Source organism: Polypterus senegalus, chromosome 15 (assembly GCF_016835505.1).
Source record: "Polypterus senegalus isolate Bchr_013 chromosome 15, ASM1683550v1, whole genome shotgun sequence".
Lineage (NCBI taxonomy): Eukaryota > Metazoa > Chordata > Cladistia > Polypteriformes > Polypteridae > Polypterus > Polypterus senegalus.
Genome location: NC_053168.1, coordinates 5342799 through 5368375, shown reverse-complemented (window position 1 = coordinate 5368375; position 25577 = coordinate 5342799). Strand labels below are relative to the sequence as shown.

The following is a 25577-nucleotide window of genomic DNA, read 5'->3' as shown; positions in this document are numbered from 1 at the left end:
ATTCTCTCCCAAAATTACCAAAGTTCTGCAGCTTTAGTTTGCTTCATGGGATTCTAGCAATAGCGGGACACATTGAAGTGATTCCACTGAGCAAATATCATCGTTTTTAAAAGCTTCGAACTTTTCTAAAAGTAGAACAGTTCACACAAAAATAGAGAAAAAAATAGATATTGCAAAGTAAAGAAAGGTTCTTGCTTAAGAAAAGTTATATTAGAGTGTATATCTTTTTATGTTTATTTAAGTTTGCTTATACAGTTGAACCATTTCTAAACGGTCAGAAAACTGTATGCCTTCCCCATTCACAAATTGCAAATGGGCCTATCACTTCATGCTAGCAATGAAAATAATTCCAAATACACACTGACACTATTCACACACTGTATTAATGATACAGAAATAAAGTTCTCTCTCATTAACTTAAAGGGGGTGAAAGGCTATACCATAATCTAGAACTATGCTTCAGTAGAATAAAATATAAAATTTTCTTTCAAACACTATTAGGAGTTTAACTCAAAGCTTTAACTTTCTAGGATTGGCTAGTGTTAACATACGTACTGCACTATATATGTGCACTGCTGAGAAGTCTCTCCAGATGCTGTGTAGTCAGTTACTTCCGTACTTGGCTATGCTGTAGAGTCCTTAGGAACTTCTTTCTATTAAGAGTTAGTCTGTTAGAACCTGCATTATTAATACACCGATAACGTGCAGTGAATCCGCTTCACTTGAGCATTCATTGTTTTCCTCCTCTTTCTCTGTACGTTTAGCATTCATTTGCTCAAAGGTTGATGTGCTTGCTGCTTCCCGAGCAGCTCTTCTTTTCTCCACCCTATTGGCCTGCTTCTTCTCTTCTTTCGTCAGCATCTTTTCACATTAAAACCAATTTAAATCAGTGTTTGTGTTGCAATTACTTAGTACGTTTAACTTAATTTTTCACTTAAGCTGGCACTTAAATCATTCTTGACGCAGATTGTAGACTTAAGATATGAAGTGGTAGGGGAAGGGACGGTGAAGGTGGTGGGGATAAGAAAGGTGCCTGTACACATGCGCCACACGACCGCCCTGCTGGCTGCTGCCAAGAGTCAATTCTACAATAAAATAAAATAAAATGAGGAATAAAAATCTTCTCCCCGAAAGCAGATAGTAGGCGTCATATACTGTAGTATATGTGTACCAAATTTCAGGTCAATAGTTCAAACGGTTTATGAGCTACAGGCGATTTAAAATCCTGGACGGACAAACGGACAGCCACGGTAGCGTATTACATAAGATGCAGCATAAATATTTTTGCTAGCCAAAAAGCTGTTAACTTCATTTTGGTCCTCCTACTTCTATCTTTGCTATTTATTGTTGCTAAAAGTTCTGTACAGAAAACACTTTAAATGTTTCTGTTCTGTTTTTATCGCGTTGCACTGTGATCCACACACACGGTGTATTCATAAGCCAATCTTAAAAGGAACTTTTTTCTTTTTTAAGTTTATAGATCTCAGGTTAGGCAACATATATATATATATATATTATACATACTAGCAAAATACCCACGCTTCGCAGCGGCGAAGTACTGCCCTAAAAGTTTTATTAGGAAGAAAATTAAACCTTTAAACCTTAAAGGGAAAATATACCAATAATTATTTGTTAAGGATCTCTTTGTATACCACATTTTGAGTTCGGCCCTCCGGTTGTAATATGACCAAGCTGTGCGCCGAGCTTACTCTTGAGCATGTAACGTACAGTTGGCCATGTGAACAGTAATCTTGTCTCAAATCTCATAGCTTGGATTGCTGCTGTCATAATCGGTTTGAGTTTCATGGTTTGTTTCAATTACGACAGTATTTGTAGGACTTGTGTTGAAATGACATTCAGCATCTGTCAAGCGTTGTAAGTATACAACCAGTTTCATCGATAACTTCACGTCCAGCTTTTGAGAGTTTAAACATTCATAAACATCAAAGTGTCCACTACTGAAATCGTCACCTGTCAATCTAAGATGTTTAAGAGGCATTGGCGGTTGTCGAAAGGTGTAAAATATTTGGCCATTTCGGTACACTTGAAAGCGACAACCGAACAGTTCAGCAGCAGCCATCAACTCACATGCAGAACCATAGGTGAAGGGCTTAAGCATTTCACTCTTCTAGTGTGTAGTCTAATTATCTCCTGTACCGTCATCAGTCCACACCTTGAACCTGTCCAGTCATTCAATACATAAGACACAATGTTCCTCCGGATATCAAGATTGAGCCTGATATGGCCGTGCAATATGTAACACAGAGAGTGGAAAAGGTAGGTGCCATCTCCGGGCATGGAAACCACTCGGTAAGTGACAGTTCTTTGATCGATGGTGATCACCTCGATAGACATGTTAATGCGGGTACGGTTGGAATGATAAAGGAAATGGGGACCTGAACAATGTAAAGTAAGTCTAAAATACCTACACAATAACTATAATCGTAATCAGGGGTCCTCAATCCCAGTCCTGGAGAGCCGCAGTGGCTGCAGGTTTTTGTTCTGACCTGGTCGCTTAATTAGAAAGCAATTCTTGCCAATAAAGCACTAACAAGCTATGAAATTAAATTAACTCTGCTATGTCAGGTCATTCTCATATCCTAGATTTTCTTTCCCTTTCTATCATGCAAATGATTTGAAGGCTAAAATGGACGAGTAATTCTCAGTCCTTCACTTTTTTCTCTTCATTTTTCTTCCAAGTATTTAATTAAACCCAATAGTGCAGATAAATACACACAGGTGTAAATGTAAATAAGCTAAATGGAGAAATGCTGCTCTCTTGTCATTTGCATGTTATTGATAATAAGGAGCAATTAAAATAGCTGTTTAAGACAAAATTAAGCAATAAGTGCTCAAAATCACTAAAGTGAAGCAGAAGTGTTACTTTAGCAATAAGTGCTTTTCCAACTGGGTTGGAGCAAAAACCTGCAGCCACTGCGGCTCTCCAGGACCGTGATTGAGGACCCCTGATCGTAATAAATGAACAATAAAACAGCGGAGAAGCCGTGGATTAGATAAAAAGGCTGTAGTTATCAGCAGGGAGACGTGAATCCCGTGGCGAAGCAAGGAAGGGAATGTAGAGACTGGAGTGACGGACGGCCTTATATAGGAAGGCAGCCAACAACGTGGGAGGCGTTGGGATGAGGGACCCAACGCCGCCTCACACGGTGACCGAGCTGCAGGCTATGGACGTATATATGTACGTAAGTAGGATTCAGTTAGTGTTGGGAACCCGCGTACCAAATTTCTTGAAGATGGGCCCATAAGTAACAAAGACTGTTGAAAAGTTCAATATGGCGGCCGACAGTGGCATCATACCACCGAAATAAGTACCAAATTTCAGCCTTCTACCTACACGGGAAGTTGGAGAATTAGTGACGTTGGAAAGTTCAATATGGGCTGACAGTGGCGTCATACCACTGATATAAGTATGTACATTGGTTTCGGTTAGCGCAGGGAAGCTGCCTACCAAATTTCGTGAAGATGGGGCCATGAATAAGAAAGTTCAACATGGTGGACGTTGTTGACCGTTACACGTAGAATTTCGAAATGAAACCTGCTTAACTTTTGTAAGTAAGCTGTAAGGAATGAGCCTGCCAAATTTCAGCCTTCTACCTACACGGGAAGTTGGAGAATTAGTGATGAGTCAGTCAGGGCTTTGCCTTTTATTTATATATATACTATATTATATACACATATACACACAGATATATAAATAAAAATAAATAAACACACACAGCCACAACCAACCTAAAGCACCTTGCTATAAAAAACTACTTTTCAAATGAATTGAACAATTTGCAAAATGTTTCCCTTTACCTGCAATTTTATAAGGAACACTTGATCATCTTCTGATACAATTTCTTTTTCATGTACAAACTGTAAATCAAAAAAACATCAAGATTTATTAAACAGTATGCTGAACTAACTCTCTTCAAGTATGAAAGTTTATATAAAGGCTTAATTTTAAACTTTTTTTAATTTCTATATTTAATCATAAATATACATTCATCCATTTTCAAAACATGCTCATAGTGAGCAGGGCTGCAGAGTACGGGAACCTATCCCAACAATACCATATTAAGGATGGTAGTGTACAATTAAAACAAACAAAAAAAAAAGTACAAAAAATTCTATGTATTAAAGAACAAAGGAAACTTCATGAGCATGATCATCGACTTCCAAAATTCAGTGTACTGTACATGAAGTGCTAGGGAGTTACCTTTCGAACAGGGGGTTGAATTATTACATCTTCAAAACTATCTTCAATTTTCAGGGTCTGAAAGTTCTCGTGCAAGATTCCGATCTTCTTTTCATTGTCCCATCCTGCAGGTCTAAAAAAAAATCAAGATTAAAAATAAATAAATAAATAAAAACGCCCACAATTAAATTTTTCTATTTGAAAAAGGTCAGGACATATCACAAATGATTGTGTTTGAACATTTTCTATTTGCATGCTTATCAATGTCATTAAAGTGTGAACTGCAGAAAAATCTAACTAACATTATTTGCTACTTAATAAGGAAAGGAAGAGCCAAGGACCCCACTGCATTTACCACACAAATTTTCACACACACATGCAGAAATTATTGCTCACAATGACCATACAAAAAAATTCACACCAAAAACTGTTGAGAGAACATAGACGTGCAGAATGAAATTGGAAAGCCAGCAGCGTGTCTCAGCAGTTTCTGTATACAGATGCCAAAGTGTGGTTGGGTTTGTGATCGATGGCCGAGTACAAGTACGACGTTTGATTATTTGCACTGAGGAACCACTCACTTGTATGTCACGATGTGCTAATTGTGGTCAGAGGTGATGCCAATTATATACCTGACAAACAATTATTACGTTTTATTTATTTATATAGCACCTTTCCCGTGCTCAAAGTGGCCTTTGCAAAAAAACGCATAGTATGTCTACAATTTCAACTAAATATTTTGTTAAATATACCTGAATAGACTGCTGTACTTTACAAAGAGTGTAACTTAAACTTTTGCAAAATGTAAACTAAATAATAAGTGACTGATATTTAATGGTACACCAAAGTGAAAGGGGGATACATCTCTGCTGATGTGGTGATAGCCCAATTAATAATGGCTGTTGAACAAGTTACATTGTTTAAGTTGACACTTTAATAGCAACCTGTGAATGTTCAAAAGCACAGATTGAGTTTTGCAGCATTATTATTTCAAGTTTGCTAAATGAGAAAAGTGGTACAGGCCTGAAGGTGTAATTTTTCAGTTTTGGATTTATATTGCCCCATTAAGCATCACAATAACACAGGTAATTGCTGCTACTGTTAACTGGGTAAAAGTGCTGCCACTCTCCAGATCCAGCATCCAGGGCCACAGAGTCCACATGGGTTACTCTCCATTATCCCCTCACAGACTCCAAATATGCATTTTTTGTTTTACTGGCGCTGTGTGTTCTGCAATGAAGACTGGTCACCACCCACACTTTGTTCCTGCCTTATGCACGATGCTGCCAGGATAGGCTTTGGACTCCTACAATACTAAAGTGGATCATGTAAAATGGTAAGGAACACCACTAACTAACGTACCATCCTCACTTAAATTTAAAGAAGATTTTTCTTTGTAATTTAGTGAACACCCTCTTCTTGGAGCTCTCTGCATCAAAATGTTTCACCACAAACCTTTTTATATTTTATATTGATTGATTGACCATCTTTCACTTGTAGTATTGATCTTTGAAAGTCCTAAAATCCATTTACGTCAAAAGTGGGTCAAACCTGACCCAAAAGAAACTAGTGTTCAAGATGTGTAGCAGATGTACAAAAATGTGACTTTTGGAAACATACTGACATTTTTGTCTAGTTAAGAGCATTTAACTTTTAGGATGGTTTTACAGGGAGTGAACTACTACTGTAAACGGAGACTCAAACTCAATGATGTGTCAAAAATGTCCTGCCCGAGGTTTGTTTCCTGCCTTGCACCCTGTGTTGGCTGGGATTGGCTCCAGCAGACCCCCCCCAAACCCGTGACCCTGTTGTTGGGATATAGTGGGTTGGATAATGGAAGGATGGATGGTCTATACCTGCAATGTATTTAACTGTAGATGAAAGGAACATAATTTTAAATAAACAAAACAATCAGTGTCAGTTGGAATCAAGTGTTCGAAAACCTATGCAAATGATGGTGTATCACATTACGAGTGCAAAATGCAGCTGCTAGAATCCTAACTAGGAAAAGAAAATCCGAACACATTTCTCCAGTTTTGATGTCACTACACTGGTTACCTGTGTCATTCAGGATTGACTTTAAAATACGGCTTATGGTTTATAAAGCCTTAAATAATCACGCTCCATCTTATATATCGGAATGCCTGACACGTTATATTCCAAATCGTAACCTCAGATCTTCAAATGAGTGTCTCCTTACAATTCCAAAAGCTAAACTTAAAAGAAGTGGTGAGGCGACCTTTTGCTGTTATGCACCCAAAATCTGGAATAGCCTGTCAATAGGAATTCGCCAGGCTGATACAGTAGAGCAATTTAAAAAACTGCTGAAAACACATTACTTCAACATGGCCTTCTCATAACTTCACTTTAACTTAATCCTGATACTCTGTATGTTCAATTCATCATAATAACTATTCATAGTGGCTCTAAAATCCGTACTGACCCCAACTCTCTCTTCTGTTTCTTTTTCCGGTTTCTTTGTGGTGGCGGCCTGCGCCACCTCCACCTACTCAAAGCATCATGATGCACCAACATTGATGGACTGAAAGCCAGAAGTCTACGTGACCATCATCATCAGGTCCTTCCATGGAAACCTAAATACAAAGAGGACTGTTTGACTTATGTTAGGTAGATTGCCCAGAGGGGACTGGGCGGTCTTGTGGTCTGGAACCCCTACAGATTTTTTTTTTTTCTCTCCAGCCCTTGGAGTTTTTTTTTTTTTTTTTCTGTCCACCCTGGCCATTGGACCTTACTTATTCTATGTTAATTAATGTTGACTTATATTTTTTATTGTGTCTTCTATTTTTCTATTCATTTTGTAAAGCACTTTGAGCTACATTTTTTTGTATGAATATGTGCTATATAAATAAATGTTGATTGATTGATTGATTACCATGACTACTTTGCACAATAGATTAAACATTAAAATTATTGATAATTATAACCCAATAAACTTGTAATATGGCATAACTGCAGCACACTGCACTTACGACTACAATGGTAATTTTATGAAGTAGCACAGAATGGTTAAGATTCCTCTCCCTGAGGGCACCAGTGGCGGCAAGTTTTAATTCCAATCAAGCTGTTATTCTCGTTTACTGCTGAATTTAGTAACGCACACTTTACATCTTTCAAACAAATCTTGTATTCTGTCTCTTCTGTTTGCATTCACACAGATGCTTCTCACAAATTCACCAAACGAGTGTTGTAACAGAAGGACAGAGTTGGATGCGATGCAGCATTCTTCGAGATAACCAGTGCTGCACATTTCTCATTTTGTCATGAGATCGACTGCCTTACCTATTCCAACATTATTTAGCAGGTCATTTCAAATCAGGAAGACAGACATTGCAATGAACCAACCCATTTGCAAATAACAGAAAATCAAAAGTACACAGCTTCAAAATAAGGCTGAAACCATCCACACACGAAAACAGAAATGCAGGCCTAAATAAGTAAAACGACTTCATGGCACAAACAGAGCCTCTTGTGTGTAAGAATGTGGCTGGAATGAAATCCATCTGACAATACACTCCCACAGTAGCTGCATTTGGCACTCTCTATCTTAAAACCACCAAGCAATTTTGAAAATATGCATAATAAAAGGAAGGACTTTAATTAGAAAGGAGAAAATTTCCTATGATAATTTCAGCAGAGATCCCACACACACGCACGCACACAACTCTTGGGACAGCCAAGAAATTTTGTTAATCTCAGGAGGTAAGAAAGTTTGCCATTTGTCCTGCATTGGTTACCCATTATGACAAGGAAAAAACACCCTCATGTGCCTCGTGTCACATAATCCACGTCATCCATTTGCTTGCTAACAACGTCCCAAACACATATTTTAACTAAAATATTTTTAAATAAAACAATCTCATGAATGACAAAGGAATGCATGCACATACACACGCATGTGTGTCTAAACTGAACCACACCACCATTTATTGGTCAAAAGTCTGGCCTTCAAATCAAAAGCGCAGAATTGTGGAAATGAGCACAATGCAGGCTCCCTTTTCTTGAAGTGAATATTATTTTAAGCAAATCAAGTATACATTTTGCATGTTTTGAACATTCTGTTGGATTACAGACCTATGGGTTAAGGGACACGAGTAACATGACAATTCCCCCTTGACATTTTTCACATCGTTTGCTGTTGTCCAACATTGATGACAGTTAGTTTATCATGTAATGGAAACTACTTCTCTTGTCCTGGATGAAAACATGAAATCACATTATTTTTTTCACCTTGGCCATTATTAAAGAGCATATGGGGCAAATAACATTTAAACAAAATATCATTTTCGGGTGGAGTGTTCCTTTAAGATACTTTAAAATACTGCTTATGGTTTACAAAGTCTTAAACAATCTCACTCCATCCTATATTTCAGGATGCCTTTCACCTTACACTCTAAATCGTACCCTTACATCTTCAAATACAGTCATATGAAAAGGTTTGGGAACCCCTCTTAATTCTTTGGATTTTTGTTTATCATTGGCTGAGCTTTCAAAGTAGCAACTGCGGTGTTCTTCTTCCGCCATGCAAAGCGCTTTTTGTTCTGACCAAATAACTCAATTTTTGTCTCATCAGTCCAAAGCACTTTGTTCTCAAATGAATCTGGCTTGTCTAAATGAGCATTGGCATACAACAAGCGACTCTGTTTGTGGCGGGAGTGCAGAAAGGGCTTCTTTCTCATCACCCTGCCATACAGATGTTCTTTGTGCAAATTACGTTGAATTGTAGAACAATGTCCAGATACACCATCTGCAGCGAGATGTTCTTGCAGGTCTTTGGAGGTGATCTGTGGTTGTCTGCCACCATTCTCACAATCCTGCTTCTCCATATGCCACTCCTGTATTTTTCTTGGCCTGCAAGACCTGCTGTGTTTGTTTAACAGTAACTGTGCCTGTGGCCTTCCATTTCCTGATTACACTCCTTACAGATGAAAATGACAGTTTAAAACTCTGAGATAGCTTTTTGTAGCCTTCCCCTAAACCATGATACTGAACAATCTTATTGAACAAACACCCGTCTATGAAGTTTTAAGGCTTAACGCGCTAATCCAACCAATTTGGTGCTGCAAGTAATCAGCATTGAGCAGTGACAGGCATTCAAATCAGCCAAAGGGACCCACGTTTTTGCACAGTCAGTTTTTCACATTTGATTTAATTTCATACAACTAAATCCTGCTTCACTGAAAATCTTTGTTCGGAAAACACCGCAGTACTCAGATGTTCCTAGGAAATGAAAGACATACCACGGTTATCTTTTTTGTTGAAAGGAGAGTCAATTATTATGCAGGTTGAGAGGGGTTCACAAACTTTTTCATATAACTGTAAGTGTCTGTTTATTATTCCAAGAGCTAAACTTAAAAGAAGTGATAAGGCGGCCTTATGCTGTTATGCACCTTAAATCTGGAATACGAGTTTACTGATAGAAAGTCACCAGGTTAATACAATGGAGCACTTGCTACTGCTAAAACCCCTTATTTTAAGATAGCTTTCTCATGGCTTCATTTTACTGTAACCCTGATATTCTGTATATGAATTGAATTATTTTTATCACATCTCCAAAATCCGTACAAACCCCTACTTTCACTGCTGTTCTTTTTCCGGTTTTCTGTGGTGCCGATCTGCGCCACCACCACCTGATCAGGGCACCATGCAGCCCCTACATTGATGGACCGAAAGCCAGAGGTCCACATGACCAGCATTGTCCAATTCTTCCACATGAAGCCTGAAAACCATGAGGACTGATTGAGATTATTAATGTTGGGGTTAGGGGCCACGGAACCCCTGCAGATTGTTTCTTTTTTCCCCCCACTCCAGCCCTATGGAGTTTTTTTTTTGCTTTTTCTGTCCTCCCTGGCCATTGGACCTTCCTTTATTTTTTGTTAATTTGATCATCACAGGTGACTATGTAAAGAGGGTGTAGACTTATAAATACCTTGGAGTGCAGCTGGATGACAAATTGGACTGGACTGCCAATACTGATGATCTGTGCAAGAGAGGACAGAGCCGACTATACTTCATTAGAAGGCTGGCGTCCAACATCTGCAATAAGATGCTGCAGGTGTTCTATCAGACGGTTGTGGCGAGCGCCCTCTTCTACGCTGTGGTGTGCTGAGGAGGCAGCATAAAGAAGGACGCTTCACGCCTGGACAAACTGGTGAGGAAGGCAGGCTCTATTGTAGGCATGGAGCTGGACAGTTTGACATCCATGGCAGAGTGACGGGCGCTGAGCAGACTCCTGTCAATCATGGAGAATCCACTGAACAGGATCATCTCCAGACAGAGGAGCAGCTTCAGCAACAGACTGCTGTCACCATCCTGCTCCACTGACAGACTGAGGAGACCCCACACTATGTGACTCTTCAATTCCACCCGTGGGGGGTAAACATTAACATTACACAAAGTTATTGTCTGTTATTCCTGCATTGTTATCACTCTTTAATATTGTTTATCAGTATGCTGCTGTTGGAGTATGTGAATTTCCCCTTGGGATTAAAGAAGTATCTGTCTATTGCCTAATTTTAGATTTTTTCTTTCTTCATCTTGTAAAGCACGTTTAGGTACATCATTTGAATGAAAATGTGCTCTAGAAATAAATGGTGTTGTTAAGCAATCTCTTTATGTTGCTTCTTTGAGTAAGGGGTAGACACTGATCCTGCCACCTTGGGCTTTACACAGTCCTAAACTTCAGTTAACAAGCCTGCCTGCATAAATCATTAAGAAATTCACAACTAGGTTGAATTTACTTTTAAAAGGCTGCTGGTTAGCATTACATCGAAGAGAACGCTCGCTTACTATTGTACCATTCAGTCATTCCAGTCAGTTTCTACAGTAAAACAAAAGTAACATTCTTAGATTTAAAAACACACAACACTTCTTAAATACACATTTGCAATATTAAGTATATTTACCAACATACATGAACACAGAATCCTTCTCCACAACCTGGGCAGGAATGTTGAAAGGAAATCCATACAATTTATGGACAAGATATTTATATAATAAATCTATATTTTTATTTTCCTTTATTGAAGTATAGATAAGAGCTGCCCCATCTTTATAGGTTTTGTTAAGCAAAACAGTTTCACATCACGTATAATTTCATGCAAAACACCTGAGAAACAGCACAGCCTACTTGAGGGTAATTATTTAGATTTGTGCAGCTATTTGTTTTAGTCTGTGGGACCTGTACCGTATTCTTTTATTACAATTTTAACAGCACATTCAAGTAACACACATAGTAAAATGATAATCTGCAGATGAGCCCGTTTAAACTTTTCTTTAAACAGATATATGAAGTACAGTAAAACCCCACAGCACGAACGTATCTATGCATGTACAACCTGCAGCACGACTGGTTTTTCGTGCCCAAAAAATGCATCAGAGCACAAACAAAATCCCGAAGCAAAACCAAAGAAAATGTGTTCCGATCACATGGGCGCCTTGCACGTCGCAAACAAAACCTTAAAACATTAAGTGCAGCGTTACCCAGTGCTTTGTAAACAATGTTCCTCACTGTGCCCATGATATTACTGTTACTTAGTGATGATTTTGGGTTTTTCACTAAATAATAATGGGTCCTAAGAAAGCTACAGAGGCAAGCACAAAACCAAAGAAGGTACAACGATCAATAACAATCGAAACAAAGAAAGAAATGATCGAAAAATGTATGAGGGGAGGTATACGGGTGACTGATTTTGCAGCTTCTTATGGCATGAGTAAATCTACTATATCTATAGATTTTAAAAGCAAAGAGGAAATTAAAACAGCTGAAGTTTCAAAGGGTGCGACACGTATACTCTCTAAAAACAGACCACCAGCAACTGACGAAGTTGAAAGATTATTGTTACTTTGGATAACTGAAACACTGTGTGCGGGAGATCGCCTATCGGAGGCTATTTGTGAAAAGGATCTAGGGCACGGGTGGGCAAAGTCAGTCCTGGAAGGCCGCATTGGTTGCAGGTTTTTTTTCCAACCCAGTTGCTCAATTAAAAACGAATCCTTGTCAATTATTTTATTTCATGGCTTGCTAGTGCTTGAACTCTGCCATGTCAAGTCATTCTCATACCCTAGATTTTTTTTCCCCATTTTAAGGATATCATCCAAATGATTTGAAGTCTGGGGCCGCACAGTGGTAGCGCTGCTGCCTCACAGTTAGGAGACACAGTTTCGCTTCCTGGGTCCTCACTGCGTGGAGTTTGCATGTTCTCCCCGTGTCTGCATGGGTTTCCTCCCACAGTCCAAAGACATGCAGGTTAGGTGGACTGGCGATCCTAAATTGTCCCTAGTGTGTGTTTGTGTGCGCCCTGCAGTGGTGTGGCGCCCTGCCTGGGGTTTGTTTCCTGTCATGCGCCCTGTGTTGGCTGGGATCAGCTCTAGCAGACCCCCCGTGACCCTGTAGGTAGGATATAGCAGGTTGGACAATGGATGGATGATTTGAAGTCTGAAACACACGAGTAATTCTCAGTGCTTCACTTTCCTTCCAAGTATTTAATTAAATCCAATATTGCATGATAAACACACACACTGGTGTAAATGGAAACAAGCTAAATGGAGAAACGCTGGTTTCCTTTCGTCATTTTCATCTTATTGCTAATAAGGAGCCATTAAAAACCAAGACTATAGCTGCTTAAGACTAAAATAAGCAATAAAAGTTCAAAATCGTAATGAGCGAGACAACTAAAGTGAAGCAGAAGTGTTACTTGAGCAATAAGTGCTTCTTATTAAGTTATTGGGTTGGAGCGAAAACCTGCAGCCATTGCGGACCTCCAGGAACGACTTTGCCCACCCCTACTACAGGGCAATACATGTGGATATTGCGAATGATTATCCTTCAAGAGTGCCAATAGGGAATGCCCTGTTACAGTACAATTTTCTTTTTTAATTTCAATTGTGTAGGCTATGCTATGCTTACTCTTATGTCAATCTCTTGCAGTGTAGAATTTATTCTTTACTTATGTGCTTTTACATAAAACAATATTATAGTATGCAGAAAACTCGATTGTGGGTATTAAATAGGTTAGGTATGGGAACCTTAAACAATACTGTATTTTATTATGCAGAATAAAACTCAAATATGGGTACTAAATATGTTATGTATGGGAGTCTTAATCCATTCCAAGCCCCCAATTTCTATTTCCATTATTTCTTATGGGATAAAATTCCCCCGGTCCTCGATGAATTCGGTCCACAACCAGTTTTCCGTGATGAATTAAGTTCGTGCTGCGGGGTTTTACTGTATGTATAAAATTCTGCGGCATTAGGACAAAAACATTGTGCAGGCACAGAAAATCCTTACTGATACCAATATACTTTTAACAAATGAGGAAACTCCACAAAGAATGCCGAAGAGTTCTATATAAAATTGTATAAACTTAACCAAACTGAGCAGACCTTTACTTGGTGGACTGGTGCAGACATAAATTGAAGCAGTTCATAGTCCTATACAGAGCAGCCAACCCTCATGCCAAGTCAGTCTTCCATAAGTATAGAGAAGCTAAGACAGATATAGCAGTGCTAATATAGAGATTAAAAATCATAAAAGCAAATGCATTAAAACCTGAACTCAAGAATGTTAAACTAAAAAGCAGATAATGAGGAAAAAAAGGATACATTGTAGACAAAAGTGCCGGATGTATGACTGAATAAAGTCAAAATGTTCATCTCTGTAATCATGCTCCTTTTCCAGACTGTTAATGGCATCACACTGAAAAGGAAGAAAGCACAAAGTTAACTTTATGCTGCTCTCAGTACCATACTGATAGGGTTGCCAGACATCCTTTATATACGGGACATGTCCCATATCTGATAATTTTGTCCCCTGTCCCGTAATGACCTTTCAGGGACACCCAAATGTCCCGTATTTAGTTCATTTTCAAATTCCGTAATAAAAATATATTTTTAATACCTTCTTACTGTACATAGTTGTAACTTTAGAATTATACTTTTTTTCCCTTAGATTCTCTTGATGAAAATAACCCAAATGCAACGAGGAAACAAATGTTTGCTACCCGTTTGCAGCTTGTTCAGTTGCTCGGGCTGGCAGAGGAAAGCGACACTCTTACCATTTTGCTCTCCAGTCGCGCTGCTGTGCAGTTCTGTATCAGTATTGCACCATACAGCGTCAACAAAGTGTGCTGTTACTACTTGCCACAGTCCACTTTTTTTCTAAGTACTTGTATTAAATAAATATTTCTCTGTCGTCTGTATTAAATAAATATTTTCAAATGATTTCATCGCAGCACGGTGACACAGAGGTAGCTCTGCTGCCTCGCAGTTAGGAGACCTGGGTTTGCTTCTCGGGTCTTCCCTGCGTGGAGTTTGCGTGTTCTCTCCATGTTTGCGTAGTCCAAAGACATGCAGGTTAGGTGCATTGGTGATCCTAAATTGTCCCTGGTGTGTGTGCCCTGCGGTGGGCTGGCACCCTGCCTGGGGTTTGTTTCCTGCCTAGCGCCGTGTTGGCTGGGATTGGCTCCAGCAGACCACAGTGACCATGTACTTAGGATATAGCGGGTTGGATAATGGGATAATGGATGGATGGAAACGATTTCACTTTTACAGAATTTTTTTTTAGCTTGCATTAAATAATTTTCAAATTATTTTACTTAAGTTTTCCTCATAACCCATTAAAATCCTTGCTTTAATGCTTTTAACTTAGGTCTCTATTTTTATATAATATATTGGTCTGGGTGAGATGGGTTAGATAGATTTTAAAAGTGTCCCGTATTTCTAATTTTCTAGTCTGGCAACCCTACACACTGTAAGGGTTTTTTTGCCAATCTTGCCATCAACCCCCCAAGTGTTCCCTGTAAGTTGGAGGAGCTGCTTACACGGCTGGATGCAGATTACCGTCACACCCAGGACAGAACAATTACAGGTTAAGGGCCTTGTTCGGAGGGCCAATGGAGAAGAGTCACTTCTGGCGTTTGCAATCATGAAATGGAGGAAGTGGATTTGCTTTAATTGTCAAACATTGTATACCTTCCTGTCAGCTAGAGCCAAGACAATGGTCGAGTACATCATTGATGTGGTCTGCTAATCGACGATGGACAATGTGAACAAAAATGGATGAACTCCAAAAATTTGCAAAAATATTTCCTCCAAAAAAAAAAATTCTTGCATGGTTCATAAGAAAGCGGTCAAGCACTCATAAGGCGATTTCGCATTAAAACCTTTTCAAATCGGGTGAGAATTTTTTTTCCCATTTCCAGTTAGTTTGCCTGCGTTTTGACATTGTAAGTGTTCAAGTGAACGACACAGGTCAAACAAACACCCGGTGGACATGTCGTTAAAATTCTCTCATTGGGCTTACAGGGGAAGCAACATCAATTGGCAATCCACAATTGCTTTTTCCACTGCATTTTCTCTTATTTTTTTTATAACAAGGCTCTATGACCAAAACTCCTATTACACTGGTCTACAAAACTATATTTGTTTGCTTCTGGGAACTTCAGAGCAGCTCTTTATTAAGTTTTACACACCGATTTCATTTATGAAATTGGAATTAAGCTAGGACATCAGGTTTTTGAAATACACATCATTGACGTTTTGACACTTTTGAATATCAATATATCAACTTGATATCTGGAGTGTGGACTCTGTCCCACCAAAATTGTTTTGATGCGTTTGTTCTGAAAACAAACCAGAAGACAATACCAGAGACACGTGAAATATAACAGTGAGGTCAGCATGCCCAAAAATGTCAGAGACACTCGCTTTTGCACTTGTACTGCACATCTGTCTCTCTTTGCAAGAGCCAACAGTAGTCACCCATCATGTTCGGATTGAATCCCCCCCACTGATATCAGTTTTCCCATCACCTTTATATCTTGATGAAATCTTTCCCCATACTCATCGCTGACATCGCTTAGATTTGGTGGAAAAAAGTCGAGATGAGAATGTAAAAAATGTGTCTTCAGTGACATTCTGGACCCTGTAAGCTAATATACTTTCAGCAGGTTCTCCACCAGCTCAGTATCTGCTCTGTGACTGTCAAGAAAATTCTGGACAACCTGCACGAACGAGGGTGCCGATTCAGTGGGCTTCAGTTTCCTTGTGAACTCCTCATCAAGCATCAGTTCACGGATTTCAGGGCCAACAAAAACACCTTCTTTAATTTTGGCTTCACTTTTCGAGACCAAACTTATTTCTTAAAATGCTGAAATGCATTGCCTTTACTGTCCAGTCACCCTAGTTGTCCAAGACCTGGAACATCGTAACTAAAAAAGCGGGACGTGCTGCTGGACGAAAATGGTTTTCAGATTTGAAGTCAGCAAGTGAAATTTGTTAAAAGTACAGGTGAAAGAATCCCATTTGCAAAATGCTTGTTGACCAGTGTTACTGAATAAGTGGAACACTTCTTGCTCCACCATGCTTGATAAGAAAAGAACATGTCTGAAATAGGAGAGTGTACAAAAGAAAGCTAGCTCTGCGGAGGACATGTGCTTCAGCTTTATGACAGTAGACATAGCGGGTAAGGTTTATTTAAACGTATGATGTTCCATATTTACTTTCCAGTTGTCACCATATGAAATTAGCCTCGATTTAGTTTCTCTCAAGTCACTTGTCTTTGGTCTTAACCTTAGTATGTGTCCGTTATTCATGTTCAGTTTAGATTGCGCAATAAACATTTACTATGCGTATCAAAATTAAACATGCATACTGAGAGGATGTCCCACTCACCTGCACACGTCACTTTCATAGTTTAAGACTACAGCACAGGTGTCGAACTCCAGGCCTGGAGGGCCACGGGTTTTCATTCTAACCCTTCTCCTAATCAGTGACCAGTTTTCATTGCTAATTAATTCCTTTTCCTTTCATTTTAATAGCCCTGTTTTTAAGGATTCAGTCCTCTGAATTGACTCTTTTCTTTATTAAATGACAGCCAAACAGAAATGAGATGTGAAAGGAGCCGACAGATGACCAGCTAAATCGGGGCTTCAAACTCTAACCAATTTCACTCCAACCAGTTTCTTAACGAGAAGACAATTCTTGCTGTTAATGAAGCCCATCATTTAATTCCACGGCTCATTGCTGTTTTCCTTCTGCCACAGCAGACATTTCCAAAACTGTTGATTTTCTGCTTTTTCTAAGAACACCATCAAAATGTTTTGGTGACCTCGGAGATCAACCTTACTGAGACCCTAACCTTTCTCTATGTTCAAATTCTGTGGTTAGCTGGTGATGTGGCAGCTTGTTTTGTGTCTCGTTATTGTTTGGCTGCTAATTAAGGAAAAAGAAGCAAGGGATCTGAGACAAATTAAAACAAAGGCAAAAGAAGTTAATTAGCAGCAAAAACTGGTCACTAATGAAGATGGTTAGGATGAAAACCTGCAGCCACTGCGGCCCTCCAGGACTGGAGTTTGACACCCCTGGCCTACAGGGTTTGCTCAATGGTCTTGTGAGGTGCTGCTATTCATGTCTTGCTATCTCTGTATGTGTTTTGATCGACCTGATCACAAATATGAGAAACGTGGCAAGAATGATGAGATGCTTGGCTTCCAATGATTGATGGTAATTGTGGGCTTTTTATGTGAATTGGGTTACATTTGTACCTATGTGTATCTTTACCTGTATCTTTAACACTTTTAGTGCTGCATTTAACCCTAAACGCAAGCTGCGAATGAGATTCCAGATTACCAATGGCAAACGCTTAGCACAACTACCACAGCATGCACAATTTTACCTGTAATGCACAGCATGTCACGTGGTCAGATTGGTCCCGTGGCGGATCACATTTATACGCCTCATGGTAACCTTACCAGGATTCACTTTCTGCTTCAAGAACACCCTTTCCAAATAGTCTTGACACACTTGTTTTGGTCCACACCAAGGTGTGACTGGGGTCTTCAGGTCTGGGGATAATTGCTTCTAGTTCATTTTTTAATCAAACTCTACTGAGAGAACACTTACTGTATATTTACAGCAGGAGACATGTGAATTAAAGCGCCCCAACATGTACACTTGTAGCCAAAAATTGGAGAATGACACAATTATTGGTTTTCACAAAGTCTGCTGCTTCATTGCTTTTAGATCTTTTTCTCAGATGTTTCTATGGTATACTGAAGTAGAACTGCAAGGAGTTCATAAGCTTCAAAGGCTTTTATTGACAATGAGTTTATGCAAAGAGTCAATATTTGCAGTGGTGGCCTGTGGTTTGTTACCTGCCTTGCGCCCTGTGTAGGCTGGGATTGGCTCCAGCAGACCCCCCGTGACCCTGGAGTTTGGATATAGCGGGTTGAAAAATGGATGGATGGGCCCTTCATTCTTTTTCAAGACCTCTGCAATTCACCATGGCAGACTGTCAATCAACTTCTGGGCCCAATCCTGACTGATGGCAGCTCATTCTTGAAGAATCAGAATTTGGGGGTTTTGGTTTGTCCACCTGCCTCGTGAGGATTGACCACAAGTTCTCAATGGGGAGATCCCTGGCCAGGGACCCAAAATTTTGATGTTTAGCTCCCCGAGCTGCTTGGTTCTCACTATTGCCTTATGGCCCAGTGTTCCATCATGTTGATCACCAAACTGTTCGTGGACGGTTGGCAGAAGTTGCTCTCACAGGATGTTCTGGTCCCATTCTTCATTCATGGCTGTGTTCTTAGGCCAAATTGTGAGTGGCTGAGAAGCAACCCCATGTCACATGAATGGTCTCAGGGTGTTTTACTGTTGGCATGACACAGGACTGATGGTAGCACTGCTCACCTTTTCTTTTTTCCGGATGCCCCAAACAACTGGAAAGGGGATTCATCCAAGAAAATGACTTTCCACCAGCAGTCCAATCCCAGAATATCAGTCCATCCCTGATGGCTTATTTGCTGCCCTTCTTGACACCCACCAGGCCAGCCTCCAAAAGTCTCTGCCTCACTCACACCTGCCTGCTGCCATTCCTGAGCAAGCTCTGCCCTGGTGGTGCCCGCAGCTGAATCAACTTTAGGAGACGGGCCTAGCGCTTGCTGGACTTTCTTGCGCGCCCTGAAGCCTCCTTGACCTCTCTATTCTAACTCAATCATCATGACATTGTGATCTCAGGCCTTGTCCTCGTCGACACTCTCACCCGTGTTAATGAGAGGATCACTGAAAGGACGTCAGCAGGTTCTTTTGTGGCAGGGCTGACAAGCAGTGGTTTTTGGGGATGAAGTAAATTTTCATGGGACTTTGTGATTAATTGCAATTCATCTATTCACTTGTCAGAACATTCTGGAGTAGATGCGCATTGCCATTATAAAAACTGAGGCAGCAAACATTGTGAAAATTCATATTTATGTCGTTCTCAAAACATTTGGCCACAACTGTAGACCGGGGTGGGCAAGGTCGGTCCTGGAGAGCCGCAGTGGCTCCAGGTTTTCATTCCAACCCAACTGCTTAATCAGAAACCAATCCTTACCAATCTCGGACCTTATTTAATTTTATGGCTTGTTAGTCTGCAATGGAAGGTTCTTACATCGTAGATTTTTTCCTTTCCATGGATGCCATCCAAATATGGTTTAGACCTTAAGGTAATCATTTTCAGTCTGTCAAATTTTTCTATTAAGTTTATTAAAATCAAACAGTGCATGATGCACACACACAGATTTAAATGGAAACAAGCAAGATGGAGACCAGCTGGCTGCTTTGTCATTTACACCTTTTTACTAAATAAGGAGCCATTAAAACAATGAATGCAGCAATTTAGGATTGAAATAAGCAATTAAGGGAGGGGAACCTTAACAAGCGAGACCACTAAAATGTCGCTTAAACAATAAGTGCTTCATCAGCAATAACTGACTTCTCATTAAGAAAATGGGTTGGAACAAAAACGTGCAGCCACTTGGGCTCTCCAGGACCGACACTGCCCACCCCTGCTGTAGGCAGTATATGCAGTGCCTTGAGGAGGGCAGATAATTAGCAAGAGAGGACAGAGCCGACTATACTTCCTTAGAAGGCTGGCGTCCTTCAACATCTGCAATAAGATTCTGCAGATGTTCTATCAGACGGTTGTGGCAAGCTCCCTCTTCTACGCGGTGGTGTGCTGGGGAGGCAGCATAAAGATGAAGGACAAACTGGTGATGAAGGCAGGCTCTATTGTAGGCACGGAGCTGCACAGTTTGACATCCGTGGCAGAGCGACGGGCGCGGAGCAGACTCCTGTCAATCATGGAGAATCCACTAAACAGGATCATCTCCAGACAGAGGAGCAGCTTCAGCGACAGACTGTCACCATCCTGCTTCACTGACAGACTGAGGAGACCCCCACACTATGCGCCTCTTCAATTCCACCCTTTGGGTAAATGTTAACATTATATAAAATTGTCTGTTTTACCTGCATTTTTAATCACTCTTTAATTTAATATTGTGTTTTAATCAGTATGCTGCTGCTGCTGGAGTACGTCAGTTTCCCCTTGGGATTAATAAAGTATCTATCTAATTCTTTGTAAATCCACAGGCATCTCAATGAGCGATGGTATCATACGTCGATGTTTTGAAATGACGACAAACTTTTAAGACATCGCACAGCACTGCTGTCAGCTATTCTATGTATTCTGTGTCTGTAGAAATTGTTACTTGTCAATAGCAGCTATCAGAAGGCCCTCCTCAAGTGGATGGGCTTGTGTGCAGTTAATATACAAACAAGAATAGGAGAGACACTTTATTTTAATATTGTAAAAGAGCAGCTCTTGTAACAAAAATAGTTTCCGCAACGTTCATTTGAACTGCTCAATGCAAAATTACATTAGAACAAAAAAGGTCTACACAGACCACTTTAAAAGATAATACTGTAGTATTTACCCTAAGAAATCACCCAAAAATACTGAAAGCACACAAATGGCATTTTTTATGTTTTAGGTATGAAGATAATGTAAAATTCTGTTTTCTTGCTCTATTTAATGTTAAACAGAACGTTCATAAAATATGCTGTACTTCTGATGGAACATTACAGATAGACAGAGCAGGAGTTTGAAGAAAAAAAAAAAAAGGTACAGAAGCCTACAGTCTGACTGTGAACATAAATAGAACAGAACTGTACAGAAATGGCAATTAATGTAACTAAAATTTGAGCTTTTAACAGAATCATCATAAGCAATAAAGCTTTTTAAATTTGTCAACATTTGAAAATGGAAACACTTAACTAATCCAAGATTCTACAGTGTATAATAGATAATGAAAGAAATCCTTCAGTAAAAAAAGAATTTTGAAAACATTGAAAAGCATGGCTAAAACCGCATCTGACAGCAAAACAACTTTCTCTGCATGATCTGCTTAATTGAAATTAAGAGGACTAAAAAGAATATGCAATTCCAGTTACATGAGACATCACTTGATGCACATGCTTTGGACACCTCGGCGAAGAAACGTGTTTTGGGTCTTTCAAACTATCGCACACCGTCATTCAGATGACCCAACTGGTTGGTCAGACCTCAGCCCGTGCCCAAGTGGCTTACTGCAGGCCTTTGGTTCTCCTCTCTTAAACCAGAGCCATTGGGAGGCTTTCTCTGCAGCCTCCATGTTATTCCTGATGGCTCACGTCCTGCTTGCTGTGATGATGCTAAGGATTGCCCTGTGAACCCCCTGCAGCTCATCTCTACAGGCAAGCACCTTGTTCTCCACCCTCGCTGCTGACAGCCCACAACCAGTTCTGTGTATTTTTGCCTTCTTCCTCGCTCTGGCCTCCTCCATCCTCTCCTCCCATGGAAACTGTAAGCTCTACCAGGATGAGCAGTTTTGGGGCCTCCAAACTGATAAAGATGTCAGGTCTTGCTATATGCAAGATGGTGTTCCGAGTCGCTTTTCCAAGTCAGCTGACATCACCCAGTCCTGTGCCGTGTAAAGCAGACAAGCCTGACTGTGCTTTAGTGGCTGCCTTGGCCGCTCTCCCTCCGTGACAAATGCCACCACTTTGGTTGACACGTGGACACTTCTACTGGTTTCTATCCCCCAAGTAGAAGCAAAGCTATAAACAGGAATATCACCAAAAACACCAACACCACCACACCATATACAACAGAAAAAGTGCACCAAATTCAAAGTACAGGTAGTCCCCAGGTTACGGACATATGACCTACGACATATGAATGGGGCCGCAGCTGCGACGCATGCGCCTCAGTAACTGCCGCTCCGTCATCTTCGGCCTGGGGACGCTGCAAGTGGTGGCTGGAGGGGGGCAATTTCGCTGTTCGCACAGTGTAGTGTCCCTCAGGCATCTCCCGGCGGCAAGCGATTTAACTGCCTGCCCACCACACACGGCTGCCCCATTCATTATCGGTGGGTGGCTGGTGATGCTGCAAGCGGTGACCCAGTTGTGGGGGAAATTTCGCTGTTTGCGCAGTGTAGTGTCCCTCATGTGGCTACTGACAGCAAGCGAATTCACGGTCTGCCCACCATACACGGCTGCCTAATTCAATCTCGTTGGGCGGCTGGTGATGCTGCAAGCGGTGACCCAGTTGTGGCTGAACGGAGGCCATTGAAGGTGAACGGAGCGGCAGGGGCAGCATTGTTGTGTGCCTCAGATGGCTGCCTGTTGAATTGGGGTTGGGCAATTCACTACCCGCAGCATACTGTAGTGGAGGTGACTGTGAGGTGGGCTGGTGATGAACTGCCCCTCGCCACCCCCATTCATTCTCAATAGCAAGCCTGCTTGTACTGTTACGTACATAGCAGGAAGTGGTCTCTCGTCAGTACATCAGAAGTGTTGACGACAGGTGCCTTCCTGCTGTGATAGCGTGGACAGTACTGTGCAGAAGAGCTCATCTTAATCTTTTGTCTTCACCCTTCAACAATGTCTCTGAAACACAAATCTGATGCAAGTGCTGGCGATACAGTAAAGAAGAGAAAAACCATCACCATTAAAAATAAAGTAGAAATAATAAAAAGGTCAGAGAGGTGAAACTCCATCATTCATTGGCAGAGCACTTGGTTACAGTCGGTCAACAATAGCATTCATTAAAAATTTATGTACCTTTTCCGACTTACATACAAACTTAACTTAAGTACAAACCTACAGTCCCTATACGTAACCCAGGGACTGCCTGTATACGATTGTGTTTAGAGATGAATAGATACGTCAGAATAACTGAAGTCACATTGTATGATTTATGACGTACAGCCTCGTGATGGGAATGAGGTTTGCAAGACAGGCATCCCGGAGCAAGTTCAGAACTGCCTCAGTGGTTTCAGCGCCTCAGCACACTACATCATTTGTTTGGTCACTTTAGTTATTTTACTAGACAAAAATCTAAAACGGTATATAATAATATTGACTAAATCACTTGCATGCTTACAAAGACTGAGAAAGAAGAGCACAGCTGCGGTTAGGTCATTTGGTCACCCCTGTTTCATTAGGGTGTGTCTTCTATTTTAAGAACCCTTGGGTTTGTAATACGCATGTGTAACAAGGGTCTTAAAAATAAGCAAATAAACTGGAAGTTCCATTGAAAATTTAGTACGGATATCCCAGGAAGATGTTCCCTTTGGGATTAATAAACTTTAAATCTAATCCAGTCATGTAGACCAATTCTGTTTAAAATGTAGTAGTAAAAAAGAAAAAAAAAAAAAAAAAAAAGATTTTAAATAAAAGCAGAGTCAGGAGCGATAAAATGTTGAAAATGCAGAAACAGAGACTGTTAGAATTAGGTAAGTGACAGATCCTTTAAAAGTACTCCGCAGTCTTTAAATAAACTACATGAAAGTGCACTTACCTTTGTGCAAACTACTAGAATGGGAACTCCAAGATTGTGCTTAAGTGCATTTTCTCCAAGAGGCAACACAACGCTGTCATCTTCATCTTCCGCCACTGAGGTATTCCTTCGTTGAGGAGAAGCAGTTATATCTTCACCTGGTTCAACATATTCCTGAAACTGTTTCATTACTGGGAGAAAAAAAAAAAAAAATCATAAAAGACATTTCAATATATTACTTATGCATGGTATTTATATGTCTGCTACACTGTAGACCAGGGGTCGGCAATCTACGGCACGTGGGCCAAGCGTGGCACGCGGAATGATTTTCAATGTCACTCTGATTGAATTGCTTCACTCGCCAATCCCCGGACAGGCGCTACATGTTAGCAACTTCACAGATCTGCCACTCCCGTATGGGGAAGCGGGTGTACAATTTAAACAGATTATTCTTTTCATGGGAATTTCACATTACAGTGAGTAATTAACCATATTAAAAAATAGTAAAGGTAATAAAATTGAAAGTAAATTATGTTTCATACTGCGTTAGAAGTATTCGTTACATTATACGTTTTCGTTGTTTTGGGTTTTGAAATTGGCACACAAATACTTTTTAAACTTACACTTTTACTGTAAAACTTCTGTAAAAACTGTTTTGAATTAACTTTTTCCATCAATATCGCTTTGAATTTTGATTCCGTGTTTGAACTTTCATCGTGACAAAGCAAGGTATAACAGCCCATAAGTGAATATTGTTTCTTTGTCTTTAATAAATAATAATTAAAAAAAAAAAAAAAAAAGGTCTTTCGTACGTTTGTCCCTATGATTTTTTAATTAGAATAGCTTTTGCTATGACAACGGGAAACTGAAAACTTTTTAATACGAATGGCATATCAAGATCTCCTTTGGTGTCTAATGTCATCCGTGGAAGATGTACTACATTACCTTTGTCGCCTGTTAAAAAAAAAATTTTACACCCCATTAACGTGTAACCGATCGACAATTTTCGCATTAATTAGTTTGATTTCACCGTTTTTCAGTGCTAGGATTGCCCGTCTACTCATTCCTTCTGTTGATAACCCTTCAGGATGAAATTCTTCAATAAGATTTGGACATAAGTCTTCTTTTATTGGGAACTTAAAGTGAGGAAAACGTAAAAATGTATAAGAGTGTAGGAACTGTGTCTGACAAAACCATTCACACGAATGAGAGGTGAGTGGACCGTGGTCTTGTTTGAAAAGGAGAGGGAGGGTGCGACTTGGAAAAGAAAAAAAATAAAAATCTCGTCTCAGGATTTTTTTTTATATATATTTTATATATAATAGAGAGATGGTGCATGCGCTCACGCTCCACGTCCCCATCTACGTTTTGTGCAAGAGTACGTTTCTATGCAAGAGTAGGTTTCTTGTTCTCTGCCAAGTTTAAACTCAATACCCATTCTCCAAAACGCCATACGACACCCAGAACATCCATCCCAAGAAAATATGCCATAAATATGGGCCTTTAAAAGCGAATGATGTATGTTAGTCCTTGCAATTGACTTAAGGACACACTGCTGTAATAATACCCTCCTAGGGAAGCAAGATGACATGACCCACACTGTTTGATGCCAGGAAAGGCTATGGAAGCTAACAAGAGAAAGAGCTTCTTTTAAAAACAAAAAAAAAAAAAAAAAAAAAAAAACACACACACCACATTTTTAATATGACGATTAGT

At 40.1% G+C, this 25577-nt stretch overlaps 1 protein-coding gene across 2 annotated transcripts in view; it reads right to left on the bottom strand.

Annotated features, from left to right (window-relative positions):
- dync1li1 (dynein, cytoplasmic 1, light intermediate chain 1) overlaps nt 1-25577 on the bottom strand; it is a 61089-nt gene that overhangs the window by 15715 nt on the left and 19797 nt on the right. For both annotated transcript variants that reach the window (XM_039736532.1, XM_039736531.1), the window contains exons 5-9: nt 23883-24052; nt 13826-13919; nt 11133-11268; nt 4223-4334; nt 3820-3879 (exon numbers count right to left, since the gene is read on the bottom strand). In XM_039736532.1, coding sequence (XP_039592466.1) covers nt 3820-3879; nt 4223-4334; nt 11133-11268; nt 13826-13919; nt 23883-24052 — 572 coding nt within the window. The remainder of the gene's footprint in view (nt 1-3819; nt 3880-4222; nt 4335-11132; nt 11269-13825; nt 13920-23882; nt 24053-25577) is intronic.